Source organism: Lutra lutra, chromosome 6, assembly GCF_902655055.1.
Source record: "Lutra lutra chromosome 6, mLutLut1.2, whole genome shotgun sequence".
Classification (NCBI taxonomy): domain Eukaryota; kingdom Metazoa; phylum Chordata; class Mammalia; order Carnivora; family Mustelidae; genus Lutra; species Lutra lutra.
Window position 1 is genome coordinate 33,864,178 of NC_062283.1, and position 17,860 is coordinate 33,882,037.

The 17,860-nt window shown below is 41.1% G+C and overlaps 1 protein-coding gene across 1 annotated transcript in view; it reads left to right on the top strand.

Moving 5' to 3' along the window:
• BLTP3A (bridge-like lipid transfer protein family member 3A) overlaps positions 1–17,860 on the top strand; it is a 65,946-nt gene that overhangs the window by 24,627 nt on the left and 23,459 nt on the right. Inside the window, exons 2-8 of the mRNA XM_047732922.1 lie at positions 5,071–5,233; positions 5,334–5,372; positions 6,268–6,359; positions 14,061–14,250; positions 14,562–14,702; positions 15,140–15,310; positions 16,004–16,196. Of these exons, the coding sequence (XP_047588878.1) occupies positions 5,071–5,233; positions 5,334–5,372; positions 6,268–6,359; positions 14,061–14,250; positions 14,562–14,702; positions 15,140–15,310; positions 16,004–16,196 (989 nt within the window). The remainder of the gene's footprint in view (positions 1–5,070; positions 5,234–5,333; positions 5,373–6,267; positions 6,360–14,060; positions 14,251–14,561; positions 14,703–15,139; positions 15,311–16,003; positions 16,197–17,860) is intronic.

A 17,860-nucleotide genomic window follows, 5' to 3' on the forward strand; every position in this document is an offset into this window, starting at 1 on the left:
TGTGCCCTACCTGGAAATATGAATGATCACGTTTCATCTGGAAAAAAAAAAAGTGATCACTTTTCATCTGGATCTTTGGGGCAGGAAGACAGGTTCTCCTGGGTTTTATAGTATGCCCAGAGGCTGGTGAGCAGGCCTCACTGAGATTAGTCTGTTGTCCTGTCTGGCTGGTGTTCACACACTTGCACTTACTTCCAAGAGCAGCCCACCCAGTTACTATTAGGATAAATTGGGCATGGGGTTCTCTCCTCCACAGAACTGCCCTGAAGAAGTCAGTGCTGTCATTTGCCAGATGACATGGTTACAAAGTTCATAGAACTCTGCTGGTTACCACCTATAGGCCTGTTTTTAATTTGTTGGTTTTAATTTGTTTACAAGCTTGATTTTTTACTAGCTTCCTTGATAATTTTGTTCCCTGTTCTCAGTTCTCTTGTGACCCAGTAGTATTAGAGAGACAAGGGGTGAAAATCTGTTCTTGGAGCCAGAGTGGGATATAATGGAAAGGCTTTGTAGAGAACATTAATTCAGTTTCAACCTTGTCCAGATTTCAATTTGTAGACACCTGGGTAGAAAGGATAGAAATAGGCATACCAGGAATGGAAGATGATACACTGAGATAGAAAGAGATCTGAGGGGTTGTCTCTTCAAGACATCTTGAGTCCTAGGATAATAATATAAGCCTCCTAAACCTTTTTTTTTTTTTTTTAAAGATTTTATTTATTTATTTGACAGACGGAGATCACAGAGAAGCAGGCAGAGAGAGAGGAGGAAGCAGGCTCTCCGCCGAGCAGAGAGCCCGATGCGGGGGCTCGATCCCAGGACCTTGGGATCATGACCTGAGCCGAAGGCAGAGGCTTTAACCCACTGAGCCACCCAGGCGCCCCACCTAAACCTTTTTTTAAAGATAATAATTTAATCCTTGTCTAAAGACAGCAGTGGAATCCAGAAATAATGATTACTGTTTATTTATTGAGCACTTAAATGCCAGATATTTAATGTCTGTTAGTTAGCTCTGTAATCCCAGCAGTCCTGTGAAGTTGACTGAACAGTTAATCACAGCATTAGCAAGTGAGAGAGCCAGGTTTTGAGCCCAAGTCTAACTCTAAAGCCCATGCTCTTAAACACCACGCTATAATAAGGATAGAAGTTGAAAACATCTCTGTTCTTGAAGAATTAATTGACTATGCATCTCTTTTCCATCTTGAGCCTCCCATTTTCCTTTCCCTGAATTACTTTAGCTGGTTAACTGAAAACTCAATCCATTTCCAAACTTTAGAGAACAGAAGAATCACCCCTTTGTTTGTTTAAAATGCAGATTCCTTATTCCTGTCCCCATTGTGATGCAGCATATCTGGAGGGCAGCCCAATAATCTGCATGTTAATATAAACATGTGCCAAAGTGATTCTACCCATGTGATCACAGGACCATCGTTTGAGACACAGTACCCTAAATAGTGGCAAGGTTAGGTTGAACTATAACACAATCTCATACTTTTTTTTTTCAAGGCTTGAAAAATAACGTATTTTATATGGAGCTGCAAATAGTTTTGCATAGAACACAATGTAGAAGTTAGATACATGGTGCTTATTTAGTATAATCACTTTGAGAATGTCAGTGCTAACATGCAGTATAACTTACTTTTGACTGTGTTTGTTTCATTCAAAGTATGTTCCTCTTTTTTTTCAGAGAGGAACATCCTTGAAAAGTCCCTATCACTTTCTTTTCTTAAAAATGGTTTTTATCAGAATGACTGGGTGGCTTAGTCAGTTAAGCGGCTGTCTTTGGCTCAGGTCATGATCCCAGGGTCCTGGGATCGAGCCCCGCATCGGGCTTCTTGCTCAGTGGGGAGCCTGCTTCTCCCTCTGCCTACTCTGCCTGCTGTTCCCCCTGCTTGTGCTCTTTCTCTGACAAATAAATAAAACCTTTAAAAAAAAAAAAGGAAGAAAGAGGGATGCCTGGGTGAGTTAAGCTTCTGCTTTCGGCTCAGGTCACGATCTCAGGGTCCTGGGATCGAGCCCCATATCGGGCTCTCTGCTCAGCGGGGAGCCTGCCTCTCTGCCTACTTGTGATCTCTGTCTGTCAAATAAAAATAAAATATTTTAAAAAAAGGGTGGGGGGGAAAGAAACTTGTCTTTTGGGTCTAGAGAATAAAATTGGCTCATACCCAGTAAATGTTGATTAAACATTTTTTATGAATTGAAGTCAGTAAAAGTATGTGTAAGGGTATAGGATTTTATTTTACCCTACTTAGAAGCTAATAATTAGTCTGCTGTAGTTCATGTGATGCTGACAGAGCACAAGAGATTCCTGGATCAGAGACCAAGGACTTTATTACTCATAGTCCAGAAGTAGCATAAGCATGTTTGCATTAGTTCCCCTTGCTCGCTCAAGTCCCATTAGAGTGGCCCAAATGGATGTTTACACATAATTTCTAAGAATGGAGCATTGAACTTGGGGGATCTGTTGTTTTTGTAGTAAGTGATAAGCAAGTCTGCTCTGTGTCCTAGGGTGGGGCATATTACTTTATCCCCCAAAGCTGATCTTTTCAAACACAGTCCTGAAAAGTGGCCTGGGTAAGCAGTGGTCAGGGTCATGCATTTTTGGCATATTCAGCAAGACATGTAGGAATATGAGAGACCCATGGAGGAATAGCTCTCCCAACGTCAAGTACATATAATAGGTAATTGATAGAAATCTTAGAATTATTGTGAAATACTTGCTGCACAAAAAGGTATAGAGAATAATATAATGAATAACCACCTCCCAACATGATAAATAAGTATTATTCATACAGATGCAGTTTCCTGTGGATCCTTCCCCTTGTCTGATAGGTAAGCAGTTTCCTGAATTTGTCATCATGCCAGTGCAGTCCTATGAATCCCTTAATATCATAGAGTATTTTTTGCATGTTTAGAAACTTGTAAAAAATTTTTACTATCATTTAAAAATCGTTAAAGAGCCTTTTTACATTGTACCATTTTAGGCACCGTAGAAAAAAATGGTGAGGATACAACTCTTGCATGTCACGATCTTATGGTCCAAGGACAACCAAAATCACTAAAATATAGCTTAGTCATGGGAAAGGATACATGTGAAAAAATACAAGTCGGTAAACAATATGTAACTCTAAAGTCAGTTATTAGCATCTAATATATATAAGGACTAAGTATAGTTATGGACGGAGGGCAAAATACAATTCATTATTGGGGTGGAAAATAGTGACTCTGAGAGGCAGCAACAATGAGAATTACAGGCATGAGATTTGTCATAGACAATTTGTCATACAGGAGAGAGGGATATGCTGTGAGTAACTGACCTTACATTGATCTAATCAGAAAGATGGGAGAAGGGAGCTGGGAGTAGGTAGCCTGCAGGATAGTTAGCTGAGAGGTATGTAGGTGTGTCAGATGACCATTTTGATTAGGAGGGACAGCTGAGACTGAGCCTCTGACCTCACAGGGCTTCACATCTAATCACACAGGGGTGGTTACATAGGAGAGAATTGGAAACTATCCAAGATCCTCTGTGATTATGACTGAAATGTGTGTAGCAGTTCAAGAGATGTAGAAGAAAAAAGGTTTCATGTGAGTTGCAGCAGTGAGGGAAAGAGCCTCAGTGAGAAGTCTTGCAGTGGACCTTGAATGGCAAATTGTGGGGAGAATGCTTCAGAAAAGGGGGAGGCAAGAGCACATGAGCAGACTGGAGGCACTAAGTGTGAGACAATTGAGAAGACTGACCTGTGGGAATTATGTCCAGGTGATTTGACCTATATGTAGTTTCCCATGGTCTGCATTTTGCTGATTGCTTGCTTATGGTGCAGTTCAGGGGTTTCCCTCTGTCCTCTGTATTTCCTACGAATTAGCAGGTGGACCTAGTAAAGTATGATGAGATTCAGGCTCATTTGCAGGACTATAGGTGTGTATGTGTGGGGTCTTCCTTGATCACATGAGTAAAGGTATGTGTAAGGGTCTAGGATTTCATTTGACCCAACTTAACAAGCCAGCAATTAGCCTGTTACAGTTTCACGTTCTAACTTCATAGAGCTTCTTTGCTTCAAGTAATATTAAAGAGTATGACTTAATTTCTGAGATATCCTGGTCAGTCCACTGCCCCCTCCCACTTTTGTCTGTACCATCTCTTCTCTTTATTTCTGTTTTTCCTATCTTGCTCAATTTGGATTTCTCTCAGCAGTTTCTTTTCAATGTGGGTGCCCTGTCCTAGGGAGGAGCCTTGGTTAGTTCCCTGAGTTTAAAAGGCTAGACTGGGGGCGCCTGGGTGGCTCAGTGGTTAAAGCCTCTGCCTTCAGCTCAGGTCATGGTCTCAGTGTCCTGGGATCGAGTCCCGAGTTGGGCTCTCTGCTCAGCGGGGAGCCTGCCTCCTCCTCCTCTCTCTCTCTGCCTGCCTCTCTGCGTACTCATGATCTGTCTGTCAAATAAATAAATAAATAAAAATCTTTAAAAAAAAAATAAATAAAAGGCTAGACTGCTCCAGGTCCTTTGGGCCTCCCTGGGGACCCCTTGCAGTGGGCTCAACCCCATTAGTTTTAGTCTCTGCAATCAGATTGGCCCACACTGCTTTTCATTTAAAATGGCTAGCTTGGGGTTCTTCCATCCTCTGGTCTGTCAGAGGCCCTATTGCTTTCCCTCTGTGTTGATCTGCACAGTGGCTTATAGCACTTGTGTCTGCTGGGCCTTGATGTTTTTCCCTCTTTATATGAAGTTTTATGAGGATGATTTGTCTTCTAGTTTTGTTATAGGTACTGTCCGTGGGCTTTTTGTGGTGTTATCTAGTTGCTCTGTTGAATGTGGGGATTCAGAAATAACAAAGGCTATGTTGCCACTGCCATTTCTCCAGAATCCTCTTTGTAGGTGCTTGAGTAGAAAGGTCACACAATAATGAGTAGAATGGTCGGTCTGACCGAACATCTTACTTGGCATAGAGACAGTGTGGTCATTAGTCAACACTTGTTCTTTAACTTTCTCTTTTCTCCAAATTGAAAAGTGTTGGCTATCATGCCCATTTAGTGGATTTCCATGGAAATAATAGCTTCTTATCTTTACTTTTTTCAGGTTCACCAAGAATCTTTCCCCAGACAAAATCAATTTGAGCACCCTGAAAGGGGAGGGTCAGCTGACCAACCTGGAGCTGGATGAAGAGGTTCTACAGAATGTGCTGGAGCTGCCCACCTGGTTAGCCATTACTCGGGTCTACTGCAACAGGGCCTCCATCCGGGTGAGAATGGGGGTCAGAGTGCTGTTGCTGTCCTTGGCCAGCAGGCATGTTTTCTTGAGGGGCAGCTCCCACAGCCCTGAGTGTTGCTTTCCTCTTTCAGATCCAGTGGACAAAGTTGAAGACACACCCCATTTGCTTGGTAATGGCCTTTCTTGATTGCAAGTAATCAAATGGGGATGGCTGGGATGGGATTTTAAAAGATCTGAGAGGAGATGGGGAGGAGTCCTGACAGGCTAACCCTTTTGGGACTGGTGTTTGCTCTGTCTGGTTTGTGAGCTTCTCTCTGAGACAGAGTGACTGTTGTCTGGGCTTATTCTGAAATTACTGTGCGGGTTAGCACTGAGACACAAGACCCAGGAGTCCTCGGTTGTTTTGCCTTTTTTTTTTTTTAAAGATTTTATTTATTTATTTGACAGAGAGAGATCACAAGTAGGCAAAGATAGAGAGAGAGAGAGAGAGAGAGAAGAGGAAGCAGGCTCCCTGCAGAGCAGAGAGCCCGATGCGGGGCTCGATCCCAGGACCCTGGGATCATGACCTGAGCCGAAGGCAGAGGCTTTAACCCGCTGAGCCACCCAGGCGCCCCGCCTTTTGTTTTTTATAACAAATTTTGCTGCCCAGGTTCTACTTCTGGATTTCCTTTGGAATCTTGACAGAGAAAAAATTAGAAATCTAGTTCATGTTGACTATTGGGTGATTAGCTGAAAGCCCTTCAGGAACTCACCAATATATATTTCATCCAAAAACTGGAATCCCCAGGGATGGTATTACCTCTGTAACTTGGATTTATATTGTAGTTTTCTGCTGTGAGCTAATCCTATGCTTGTCCTGGAGTTCTGCTGCTAACGGACATGGAAGAAGAAAGATGAGGCCTCTTCTTGCATTTCAGTTTGTTCATTCATTTGACAAACATTTATTGTCTGCCCACTGTAGGCACAGCACTCATCTAGGCAGTACAGCGTAGGGATGGATAAGATGCACCGTGTGCTGTATGGGTTTTTGTGCAGATGCTTAGCTCTCCGTGGCTTTTATTTCAGTGTCTGGATAAGGTAGAGGTGGAGATGAAGACATGTGAGGAGCCTCGGCCCCCAAATGGACAGTCTCCTATTGCCCTCGCTTCAGGACAGAGGTTAGTTGCTTAGGTCCCTTTTATTTCCAACATGTTAACTGTTCCATATCAACTTTTAGTGAAAAATGAACTTTTTATTTGGGAATTTTCCAACCTACACTAAAATGGAGAGAATGGTATAATCAACCCCCAGGCACCTAAGATCTGATTTTAACAGTTGTCAACATGTTGCCATTCTATTTTCACCTTTTCTTGCCTGTGTGCGTGTGTGTGTGTGTGTACGCTTGTACGTGCATGGCATGCACTGTAGTATTTGAAAGCAAATCCTAGACACCATATGATTCCATCTGTAAATACTTCTAGATACTGTGTCTTTTTTTAAAAAAAGATTTTATTTATTTATTTGTCACAGAGATCACAAGTAGGCAGAGAGGCAGGCAGAGAGAGAGCTGGGGAGAAGCAGGCTTCCTGCCTAGCAGAGAGTCTGATGTGGGGCTTGATCCCAGGACCCTGAGATCATGACCTGAGTCGAAGGCAGCGGCTTAACCCACTGAGCCACCCAGGCGCCCCCAAAGCATACAGTTTGATAAGTTTTAGCATATGCACACCATGCAGTCATCAACACAATCAAGACAGTGAACATATCCATTAACCCTTAACCATATTGTTGTTCTCCGTTATATTCCTTCCCTTTCCTTTCTCATGCCCTCCTATCCCCAGACAAGCATGGCTTTCTGTGACTATAGATTAGTTTACATTTTCTATAATTTTATATAAAAGGAATCATAGTATGTAGTATGTACTGGTTTTTGTCTGGCTTCTTTTACTCAGCATAATTATTTTGAGATTCATCCATGTTGTTGAGTGTATCAATAGTTCATTCCTTTTATTACTGAGTATTATATTCCATTGTGTGGAGAGATCAGAATTTGTTTATCCATTCACTTGTTTTTTTTTGTGTTTTTTTTTTTGTTGTTGTTGTTTTAATCCATTCACTTGTTAGTGGACATTTTATTTGCAGTGTTTGGCTATTATGAATAATGCTGCTATGAACATTCATATACAAGTTTTTGTGTGGTCATGTGCTTTTATTTCTCTTGGGTAAATGCCTGGGAATGGAGTGGTCAGGTGGTAGGTATGGTAGGTAAGATTTAGCTTTTTAAGAAACTGCCAAACTTTTCTTTTCTTTCTTTCTTTTTTTTTTTTTTTAAAGATTTTACTTATTTATTTATTTGACAGAGAGTGAGAGGGAACACAAGCAGAGCGAGTGGGAGAGGGAGAAGCAGGCTCCCTACTGAGGGGGGAGCCCAATGTGAGGCTTGATCCCAGGACCCTGAGATCATGACCTGAGCCAAAGGCAGATGCCCAACAACTGAGCCACCTAGGCGCCCCAAACTGCCAAACTTTTTCAAAGTGGTTTACTATTTTACATTCTTTTTATGCTTTTACATTTAAATTTTCTGACATCCTACACTTCCATTTACTTTTTAAAAAAAATGTTGTATTTCCTATATTTATAGTCATTATTTGTTTTGATATTCAGATGTGCTTATCTTTGGCCAGGGAGAGCCTTTAGAAGTCACTGCCTGCATCTTTTGGAGAAGACCCCAGTAATCTTTTTCCTTTTATTTATTTATTTATTTATTTTTTAAAAAATTTTTATTTATTTATTTGACAGACAGAGATCACAAGTAGGCAGAGAGGCAGGCAGAGAGAGAGAGGAGGAAGCAGTCTCCCTGGCGAAGCAGAGAGCCCGATGCGGGGCTCGATCCCAGGACCCTGGGATCATGACCCGAGCCGAAGGCAGAGGCTTTAACCCACTGAGCCACCCAGGCGCCCCATCTTTTTCCTTTTAGACAGAATAAGATGTTTCAGGCTTCTCATATGCATCCTTACTTCAGACCTGGAATCTGACATTTCTCCCAAGGAACGCCGATTCCTTTTAGTGAGAAATGTTATTTAAAGAGAACAGTCTGGGCAAAATTGTATTCATTGAGTTGTCATTGCAATAAGGCCTTTTAAGTGTTCAGTTCTAGGGTAAAGGTATTTTTAAGAAAGAGAAAAATAAATCATGACAATATGCGGATATTTCTCAATTCAAATAAAAAAGAGGATTTTAAAATAACTGTTTAGATTTAATGTTTGTAATTTTTGTTCAAATGCTGTACCATGGTTCCTAACAACAATCATATAATAATGATTCACTTTTTTCAATTGTTTAAAAAAATAACAAAGCCAGTATTGTAACTATCAATAAGACTACTGAGTACGGTAGATTTCTGTGTGTGTGTATGTGTTTTAAACTTATGATATATCCCACTAGGGAAGTATGGTCAAATGCTGTGTTTTAAAGTCACTTGAAGTCATTTTTCATATGTTCAGGATACCAATTTGACATACAGAGAGGTTTTTTTTTTTTTTTTTTAAAGACAAATTTTACAGTTTTTGGCTCACAATAAAGTTAGAGGAAGGGGCACAGATTTCCCATATCTCCTGGCCCCTGTGCATGCATAGCCATCTCTATTATCAACATCCCCCATCAGAGTAGTACATTGTTACAGTAGTTAACCTACATTGACACATCACAATTGCCCAAAGTCCATAGGTCCCATTAAGGTTCACTCTTGGTTTTGTACATTTTTTGGGTTGGGAAAAATGTATAATGACATGTGTCTACCATTATGGTATTTTCACAGTGTATTTTCACTGCCCTAAAAATTCTGTGTGCTCTACTTATTTATCTCTAGTCCTGGCCCCAACCCCTGAAACCGCTGGTATTTTTCACTGTCTCCATTGTTTTTCCTTTTCCAGAGTGTCATATAGTTGGAATCACACAGTATGATTCATCTTTTAATTTTTTTTACTTTTTAAAATATGTTATTTATTTATTTATTAGAGAAATAGCGCAAGTGGGGTGAAGGGCACAGGAAGAAGAAGGGCACAGGGAGGCTAATGTGGGGCTGGGATTCTGGGATTGTGACCTGAGCCTAAGACAGACGCTTAACCAGCTGAGACATCCAGGCACCCCCATCTTAACCATTTTTTTTAAAGATTTTATTTATTTATTTATTTGACAGAGAGAGATCACAAGTAGAGAGGCAGGCAAAGAGAGAGGGGGAAGCAGGCTCCCTGCTGAGCAGAGAGAACCCGATGCGGGGCTCGATCCCAGGACCCTGAGACCATGACCTGAGCCAAAGGCAGAGGCTTTAACCCACTGAGCCACCCAGGTGCCCCTTAACCATTTTTTTTTTAAATTTCTTTTCAGTGTTCCCAGATTCATTGTTTATGCACCATACCCAGTGCTCCATGCAATACGTGCCCTCCTTAATACCTACCACCAGGCTCCCTAACCCCCAACCCCCGCCCCTCCAAAATCCTCAGTTTGTTTCTCAGAGTCTACAGTCTCTCGTGGTTCATCTCCCCTTCCAATTTCCCCCAATTCACTTCTCCTCTACATCTCCCAATGTCCTCTGTGTTATTCCTTGTGCTCCACAAATAAGCAATACCATATGATAATTGACTCTGTCTGCTTGACTTATTTCAATCAGCATAATCTCTTCTAGTCCGTCCATGTTGATACAAAAGTTGGGTATTCATCCTTTTTAATGGAGGCATAATACTCCATAGTATATATGGACCACATCTTCTTTATGCATTCGTCCGTTGAAAGGCATCTTGGTTCTTTCCACAGTTTGGTGACTGTGGCCATTGCTGCTATGAACATTGGGGTACAGATGACCCTTCTTTTCACTACATCTGTATCTTTGGGGTAAATACCCAATAGTACAATTGCAGGGTCATAGGGAAGCTCTATTTTTAATTTCTTAAGGAATCTCCACACTGTTTTCCAAAGTGGCTGCACCAACTTGCATTCTCACCAACAGTGTAAGAGGATTCCCCTTTCTCCACATCCTCTCCAACACATGTTTACTGTTTTGTTAATTTTAGACATTTTAACTGGTATAAGGTGGTATCTCAATGTGGTTTTGATTTGAATTTCCCTGATTGCTAATGATGATGACCATTTTTTCATGTGTCTGTTAGCCATTTATATGTCTTCGACATTGGCCACGGCAACTTCTTTCAAGATACGTCTTCAAAGGCAAAGGAAACAAAAGTGAAAATGAACTTTTGGGACTTCATCAAGATCAAAAGTTTCTGCACAGCAAAGGAAATAGTCAGCAAAACAAAGAGGCAACCCATGGAATGGGAGAAGATATTCACAAATGACATTACAGACAAAGGGCTGATATCCAAGATGTATAAAGAATTCCTCAAACTCAACACACACACAACAGATAATCATGTCAAAAAGTGGGCAAAAGACAATGAACAGACACTTCTCCAAAGAAGACATACAAATGGCTAACAGACACATCTTAACCACTTTTTTTTTTAAGATTTTATTTATTTATTTGACAGAGAGAGAGAGATCACAAGTAGGCAGAGCAGCAGGCAGAGGGGGGGGGAAGCAGGCTCCCCGCTGAGCAGAGAGCCCGATGCAGGGCTCGATCCCAGGACCCTGAGATCATGACCTGAGTCAAAGGCAGAAGCTTAACCCACTGAGCCACCCAGGCGCCCCTTAACCACTTTTAAGTGTACAGTTCAGTAGTGTTAACTCTACTCACATCCTGCAACAAATCTCCAGAGCTTTTTCATCTGAAATTGGAACCCTATATCCATTTGTATTGGTTTGCTGTGACTACCATGACATAATGCCATAGACTAGTTGCCTAAATAATTGAAATTTATTGTTGAAATTTCAGTAAATTTCAAATAAGTTGAAATTTATTTTCTCACAGTTCTGGGGGCTTGAAGTCTTATTATCAAGGTATCACCAGATCCTGAGGCCTCTCTCCTTGGCTTGCAGATGCTGACTCCTTAGCATTTCCTCACATGGCTTTTTCTCTCCACCTGCTCATTCCTACTGTTGCTTCATTTTTTCCCTTTAATTGAAGTATAATTGATATACAGTGTTTTATTGGTTTCAGTTGTACAATATAGTGATTTGATAGCTCTATACATTATGTAGTGTTCATATAACATGATATATGATATCACATATATAATATATGTGATATCATATGATATATGTGATATCATATGATATATGATGTATGTGATAACATGATATATGATATAACCCATGGTAGTGTTGATATGTTCATATGATATTAATGATAAGTATAGTTATCATATATTATTGCAGTATTATTCACGATATTCCCTATGCTATACTTTTCATCATTATGACTGATTTATTTTACTACTTGAAGTATGTACCTCTTCTTCACTCCACCTATTTTGCCCACTCCTCTTACTCCTCCCCTCTGGCAACCACCAGTGTTTTCTGTGTATTAATGAGCTTGTTTTGTTTGTTCACTTGTTTTGTTTTTCAGAATCCACATATAAGTGAAATCATGTATTTTTCTTTATCTGACTTGTTTTACTTAGCATAATATCTTCTAGGTTCACCCATGTTGTCACAAATGGTAAGATTTCATTCTTTTTAATGGCTGAGTAGTATTCCATTGCATATATATATCACATCTTCTTTATCCATTTATCTATTGCTGGGCAATTGGATTGCTCCCGTTTCTTGACTATTGTAAATAATGCTGCTATAAACATAGGCGTACAGATATCTTCTTGAATTAGGGTTTTCTTTTCCTTTTCTTTTTTAAAAAAATATTTTATTATTTAACAGAGAGAGAGAGAGATCACAAGTAGGCAGAGAGAGGGGGAAGCAGGCTCCCTGCTGAGCAGAGAGCCCAATGTGGGGCTCGATCCCAGGACCCAGAGATCATGACATGAGCTAAAGGGAGAGGCTTAACTCACTGAGCCACCCAGGCCCCCCAAATTAGGGTTTTCATTTTCCTCAAGTAAAGACCTAGAAGTAGAATTACTGGATCATATGATACTTCTCTTTTTATTTTTTTGAGAAACCTCTATATTCTTTTCCACATAGCTGCACCAAATCGCCATTCCCACCAACAGTGCACAAAGGTTTCCTTTTTTTTTTTTTTTTTTTTTTAAGATTTTATCCATTTATTTGACAGAGATCACAAGTAGGCAGAGAGGCAGGCAGAGAGAGAGGGGGAACCAGGCTCTCCTCTGAGCAGAGAACCTGATGCGGGACTTGATCCCAGGATCCTGGGACCCTGACCTGAGCCGAAGGCAGAGGCTTTAACCCACTGAGCCACCCAGGTGCCCCTTCAAATGTTTCTTTTTCTTCACATCCTTTCCAAAACTTGTTTCTTGTTGTTTTGATACTAGCCATTTTGACAGATGCGAGGTGATAGCTCATTGTGGTTTTCATTCACATTTCCCTGATGAGTGATATTAAGTATCACTATCACTCTTAATGTTTTTTTGTTCAACAGAAATGATTAATTCTAATGTAATGTAATGTATGCCTTTTTTTGCCCTTTATGCTTAACCCTTTTTGTGTCTTGTTTAAGGGCTCTCTTCCTGTCTGAAGGTATGAAGATATTCTCTTTTGTTTTCTTCAAAAAGTTTTATTGTTTGACCTTTCACATTTAGATATAATCGGCCTTTTTTTTTTTTTTTTAAGATTTTATTTATTTGTTTGACAGAGGGATAGAGATTGCAAGTAGGCAGAGAGACAGACGGAGGGAGAGGGGGAAGCAGGCTCCGTGCTGAGCAAGGAGCCTGATGCGGGGCTCAATCCCAGGACCCTGAGACCATGACCTGAACTGAAGGCAGAGGCTTAACCCACTGAGCCACCCAGGCGCCCTGATACGATCGGCCTTAAAAATGATTAATTTTTTTTGTTTGATGTAAGATAGGAGTTAATATTATTTTTTCTCTGTCAGTATCTTCAAACTGACCATGTGCCATTATTGAAAGACCATCTTTTCCCTGCTGCTCTGTCACTGCTATTATAAATTAAGTGTCTCTCAATATAGGTGTGATTTGTGAGTACGGTTGAGCATTTTTATGTTTAATATCATTTGCACTTCCTTCTCTGTGAACTGCCCATATTTTGTTCCATTTTTATTGGCCTTTTTGTTTTCAGTTTCTTGAAGCTCTTTATACATTAGAGATGTTAGCCCTTTGTGATATAAATTGGAAATATATATTTTTTCCAGTTTATAATTTCTACGCCTTCTTTTTATCTCTTGTAATGAGAACTGATTTCATTTACGTGTCAAGAATGTCTGTGTTTTCTACATCCAGGAGGACTTTAAGATGGCCTTCATTCCTCTTCTTGCCATTTCTGACCTCTCACTGTGGAAGTCCAGCTGTGCTCTTTGGGATATATTTGACAGGGTAGAGTGGGATTATTCTTGACCTCTTGCTCACCTGGCTGTACTTCTTTCCTCTTTCCACTATCTTTGCAGAGTATTCTGTGTCTTTGAAGGTTTTATAGAAATCTAGCATTTCCTTTCTTTAGTTATACCTCCCCTCATGTACAACGTTCACATTTGGGTAGTTTGTGGATTATAAAAATATTTTTTAATTCATTCTTTCTAACAAAAGGGAGATTATTTCTAGGTCAACTCTTTTTCTTTTATCTCATTCCTCAAAAAATCCAATTAAGAGTACTGCATCATAAAACATTTTCAAAATTTAAAAAATGTAAGTAGAAATAGAAAGAGAGAGATAAAAGAAAGAAATCATCCACAGTTCTAGCACCCAAAGAGAAACAGTGTTAATCTTGTTTGATGCCTTCCACTGTAAAAAGTGTGTACAAAGTCTCACCTGCTTCTGAATATCGGTCTCCCTCATTTGTTGTAGTGAGTATGGCTTTGCCGAGAAGGTGGTGGAGGGGATGTTCATTATCGTCAATTCCATCACCATCAAGATTCACTCCAAGGCCTTCCACGCTTCTTTTGAATTGTGGCAGCTCCAGGGCTACAGCGTCAACCCCAACTGGCAGCAGAGTGACCTCCGTCTCACCCGCATCACTGACCCCCACCGAGGAGAGGTGAAAGCCCCAGTATTGCAAGAGGAGAGAATGGGGAGATTCAAAATAGGACTGGTTTTTAAAGGATATTATTCCTGCTTTGGGGTTTTCCTCAGATATGTCCCCCATTCCTTTGAACCCAAGAATCCCAGTGTTACTGCTACATGCCTTCTCTTCTTTTAGGGATCTCTGATCCACTGCATTCTATTGGTAGGATCCCAACTGAGAAATGGTGGGAGTTTCTCCCTTGCTAGTCTTTTCCCCCTTGGACTTCCTGCCTCTTGGTTAATTTCATCCATAGAATTAAAGGATTTTACTTTCTCTCCTTCTAGGTTCTAACATTTAAGGAAATAACTTGGCAAACACTTCGAATTGAGGCAGATGCTACAGACAATGGTGATCAGGACCCAGTCACCACTCCACTGAGGCTTATTACCAACCAAGGCAGGATCCAAATAGCCCTCAAGAGAAGAGTGAGTATGTTCTCTGCCCTCATGAAAACTTCTATCTTTTGTTCTCTTAGACAACCTTAGAGTTGTTGTTCTCTGTTTTTTTAATGTTACTGGCCCCAGGAGTGACAATCAAAAGTGGCAGGCCTGTAATTCAGTGTTGCACAGAATATTTCTGTGAACATTTGCACCTCCTTGTCACCTGAATTTTGGAAACCATAATTTTTACCCATACATAGGGACACCGACATAGACACCTGGCAGTTGACTACTGTTGTCTTCTTGTTAACCACAGAAAACATTAGTAGTTTCGTAAGAAATTGACTCTCCATAGTGTTTGCTGCTTTCTTTTCATGTTCTGGGTATTGAAAAGCCTCTCTGAAATTAATCAGGCAATAATCACGTTGAGGAGTTGGAATGATACCAGATGTTGAACCCCATGTTTTGTGTGGCCCTTTCAGACCAAAGATTGCAATGTGGTAGCCTCCAAGCTGATGTTCCTGTTGGATGACCTGCTCTGGGTGCTAACTGACTCGCAGCTCAAGGCTATGATGAAGTATGCAGAGTCACTGAGTGAGGCCATGGAGAAGTCAGCCCAGCAGAGAAAGAGCCTGGCTCCTGAACCTGTACAGGTTAGAGGCAAAACAGACACCCTTTGGGGTGGGGTGGGGGCGGCTAGAGAGATGGAGGGCCAGACCTAATTTATACCAACATAGGTGAAGTCTAGACTTCATTAGGTGTTTTTGGGGCATTTGTCATTTGCATAGGCTTTGTTTGTTCTTCTAATTTATTCTATTCATTGGGTGCCTCTGGTGTGTTAGCTATATAGTACTAGCCACTGGGAGGAGAAGTAGAATAAGCCTCTTGGTCCTGTCTTTAGAGCTCTGACTGCCTTACAATGTGGACTGTAAACAAATTATTATAATAGGAGGTGGTCAGTATATAGGTAGACACTATGCCATGAGAGCACGAAGAAGAGGCATCTAACGGCATGGGCTGAAAGGGGGCATTTAAGAAGGACTACCGGAGGAGGCAGTGTTTTGGCATTAGTCAGCTAAGTCCTGGGGAGTGAGAGCTTGGGGGGCATTTCAGACCTGAGAACTGTGGTACTCTGTCTAGAGTTACAAGACTAATTATAATGAGGCTTTTTGGAGTTTGGGTTCTTTAGGTGGGACAGGTCTACGTAAGCTATCAGGTGAACAGTTATGGGAGGAAGCAGCCATCTTGTGAAATTGTGGCTTTCTCCAGACTGAACTAAAGCTTAAGAAAGGCTGCGAGGAGCTCTCTGGGTATGGACTTATTTTTTTGCTCTCTGTCACATGTAGATCACCCCACCTGCTCCCAGTGCCCAGCAGTCCTGGGCCCAGGCGTTCGGGGGCAGCCAGGGCAGCAGCAACAGCAGCAGCAGCCGCCTCAGCCAGTACTTTGAGAAATTTGATGTGAAGGAGTCCTCCTACCACCTGCTAATCTCCCGCCTGGACCTGCACGTTTGCGATGATAGCCAGTCCCGAGAGCCAGGTACTCTGGTCAGCTTGAGCCTGGGCCTGGTGCTCCATCGGCACCTTCGCTCTTCTCAAGATGTGGAGTGCTTTGGGAAGCTTTCCTTAATCCCATCCATTCCTTGGGTCTTGGTCTCTGGTGGTCTCTTGCTCTGTTGGTGTGAGGTAGTGCTTTTAGCCTTTTGGGTGTGGCGGGACCAGCATCTGGATTTAGTAAAATACAGAGGCCAGCACTCTCGCAGGCCTCACTGAGTCAGAATCTTCAGGGGCAGAGCTCAAGCAGTGTACACTTTTTTAATTCCTTGCTTATCTTGGGCAATGCTGGCCACTGGTATGAGCTTCTAGGAAAGTAAATTCAAGTATAGGAGGCTCCAGGATTTTCAGGCTTTTGAGTCAATTTAAAGATTTTTTTTTTTGTGTAAATGCCCTCTTCCCAAGTAGAAGGGTTATGTTGTATTCTCATCATGCTTTTACAAATTGATTGGGGCAGTTAGCATTACATACGCATATAGGTTTATTCAAAATGAAAAAGGAATTGACTCATTTTCTCCCTTCATGAGCCTTGGGGAACTCACTTAGCCTCTTGTTTAACCTCGGAATTTCTTCATTTGCAAACTTGAGTTAAATCTTACCTGACTCCTTCACCTCATTGGTTGTTGTCAGGCTCAACTGAAATAATACACTGAATTTGGAGGACCTTAATTATGGCACATACTCAGTATTATTATCCCTCTGCTGCCTGTTCCTTTAATACTCTGTTTGCACTCCCTTTATACTCCCCTCTACACCACCTCTTGGCTTGAGATGCTCTCATACGGTAGATTTTTCTTGTACTGCCTTATTGTTTCTGAAGGCTATGTCTGCCTCGTGATGACACCTAGACTGTTTCTTTGGGGGGAACTTACTTTTTCTTCCTAGGACTCCAAGCAGCATTGTCTCTCTTGCTTAGCTTTTCCTTGGTGTTGAAGTGACTTCAGCCCCCATCTACTCCTACTCGGAGACAGCTAAAAGGAGCCGTGACAACATAAAGATTGCTTTTGCAACCACAAGAAAGAAATTGCTCACTGGGTTGCCACCCACTTATTTTGGAAGTTCTTTCCTAAAATGATTATTATTTTGTCTTGAATCCTTTCACAGGTCTTTATTTAAGAGTATATTATTGAAAAAATAAAAGAGTATATTATTGAGAGTTTCATCCTCTTGCTTGGTGAAGGGTATGTAGCACTGTCCCCTTCTTATGGCCACGACCCATAATGCACACTAAGACATGAATGACTAGCCTCCCCTGCAGCCCTCATGTATTTATTTATTACACGAAATAAATTTATGTGGTGGAATTTAGGGAATTTTTGGATGAGATATATTTAGATAAGGGGATAACTCCCATCCCACCTTACCCAGGTGTGGTGTATGACTCTGTAAGGAACAAGGAACAGAACAAGTTCTTGTGAATTTGACTCTTCTCCTAGGATTTGGGGTGTAAAGGGAGGGGAGAACTAGGTGGGACAGAAAGGGCTGTATGATTCTCTGGAGTTGTTCTAATATGCAGCTATATATGACTACTGCTGGCTGATCCAAATTGAGATGGGCTGCAAATATAATGTACACATGGGATTTTGAAGATGTAGTAGAAAACCAGAGTGTAGAATACCTTGATAATTATTTTCATATTGATTTATGTTG